At 40.2% G+C, this 1,891-nt stretch overlaps 1 protein-coding gene across 1 annotated transcript in view; it reads right to left on the bottom strand.

Moving 5' to 3' along the window:
* The window catches only part of LOC104501656 (retinol-binding protein 3-like), a gene marked incomplete at its 5' end in the record, with an annotated part of 2,456 nt that extends 834 nt beyond the window's left edge, over positions 1 to 1,622 (bottom strand). The window contains one exon of the mRNA XM_010145497.1: positions 1,480 to 1,622. Coding sequence (XP_010143799.1) covers positions 1,480 to 1,622 — 143 coding nt within the window. The remainder of the gene's footprint in view (positions 1 to 1,479) is intronic.
* Positions 1,623 to 1,891: the final 269 nt, after the last annotated feature.

Here is a 1,891-nt window from a genome sequence, read left to right as displayed (position 1 = left end):
GGAATACTCAAAGCTCAGCCAGCAGCATCCTCAGTTTCACTCTTGTCCCCGTTCTAGGATCATGGCTGTCATTGAGCTTGGTCTGCACACTATGCAGGCGGCACTTTATGAAATTATAATGACAGTGGTTTCCCACAGGCTTTTTATAGTCTATAAATGGAAGCTTTTGCATGGCCTTTGTTCCAAACCCTTCAACAAATGCCCCTTTATTATTAGGATCTGAGCCAAATGATCTCATTTTCTTAAATAAACCAGCTGACAGGAGTAGGGGGCTTTTTGCACCTTATTTTCAATATATCTGAACACACTAGGTAGTTTTTGAGTGCTTAGTTCCTTCAAAAAAGTGGCCAGAGAATCATAACTGGGACCTGACAACTTGAAAACTACTCTAAACTGTTCTGAAAATGTCATTCTTTAAGTTAGAGTATGACATATAATTCTCACACTAAACTGTAAGAGAGGGGCCAATAGCATGGTAATTAATTTTCACACCATCTTTGCTCTTCTCATTTCACTATAGATGTAATATCCATTAGAAGACCCTTTTCACAGTAGATATATATAACAGAGGACCAGATCCAGCTCCTTTGAAGTTAATACGAGTCTGCTTGTTCACTTTGATGGGAACTGGAATGCGTCCATAGTAATCATATCCCATAGCACAGCCCACCTTTGACTGCCTGGGAAAATAGATGGGCCCGGCAGCCTGTGACAAAGTTTAACCATTTCATCACGTTCCAAGCCAAGAACTGCAGACATCGAGACACCTTTTTTGGGGATTGTCTTAGCTTTAAAGGGGAAAGGAATTAAAATCAATTTTTAAGGCTTCTTAGCCCTCTACCTGCACTTAATGGGCACTGAGGAGCAATGCTTCTGCATGTTGCAGCATCCTTTCAACTTCCACGAAGAGCAGGCCAGGGTGTGTGGGAGGTGTGGGTGTTTGTGTGTGGGTGTGTGACACATTGCCAAATGTTCCAAACTCAGTCAGATGTGCAAAATTTAGTGTGTTTCTTTGTTGTTCTCTGGACAAACTGGGCTGTTGTGGCTGTTTTCATCTACTGAAAGCATGGATTACACAGGCAGGAAGTGAGGAGCTATGTATAAAACTATGTGTGAGTATTGGAAGGGATATTACCAGAAGTCTAGGCAGTACAGGATTTATTTTTGATTTTGGCAACTTTTTAAAAACAACAAGTCACAACTGTTGTACACACTATTTAGCTAAACTTCTGGGGACCAGTTTACAAGCCTCCATGCCTAACAGAACCCATTCCTATGAGCGACAAACTGCTATTTATAGATGGCATTGAGGGACACGGCTGAAATACACATTTTTGTTTTTATGTTCTCTGCACAGATTGAGCTAATTGTGGCAGGTGCTTTCACCGAATGAGTTATGGTGTCTAACGATTCACTTTAAAGTACACAAGGAGGGATGTCTGAAACCAAAAGCTACTCTAAAAGAAATTGTCATTTTACCTTTGAGTTGTGGCTGGGTCCATAATTCCTTTACTGAGTCACTGGGTCTGTTGTAAACTTTGTCCAAGAGAATTCGGTGTCCTTCATCAAAGAAGTATGAGCATAGGATTGCTATGGAAGTGGTGGAGCCTCCAATATTGTACCTTTTCAAAAATTAAAAATATTCAGGAAACAATTGAAAATTTGTGCCAGACAGTAAATCTCCCTTCCAAGCGTGTTCTTTGCCATCAGTACTGAAAGGGCCTATGGCTACATTTTGATATATTTACATTGATTCTCCCCAATCAGCATTTGCACATTTGTCAGAGAAACAAAATCTTGTCTAAGAGTCTTGACTGTTATTGGCCATAACCGACTTCAAAAGCAAACATAAAACTGTATGGTCTTTTCTTTTTCTTGATTCAACCTGGAA

The sequence above is a fragment of the Buceros rhinoceros genome, unplaced genomic scaffold (assembly GCF_000710305.1).
Source record: "Buceros rhinoceros silvestris isolate BGI_N320 unplaced genomic scaffold, ASM71030v1 scaffold27511, whole genome shotgun sequence".
Lineage (NCBI taxonomy): Eukaryota > Metazoa > Chordata > Aves > Bucerotiformes > Bucerotidae > Buceros > Buceros rhinoceros.
Note: the sequence above shows the minus strand (reverse complement) of the source record. Positions and strands in the feature narration are given on the sequence as shown.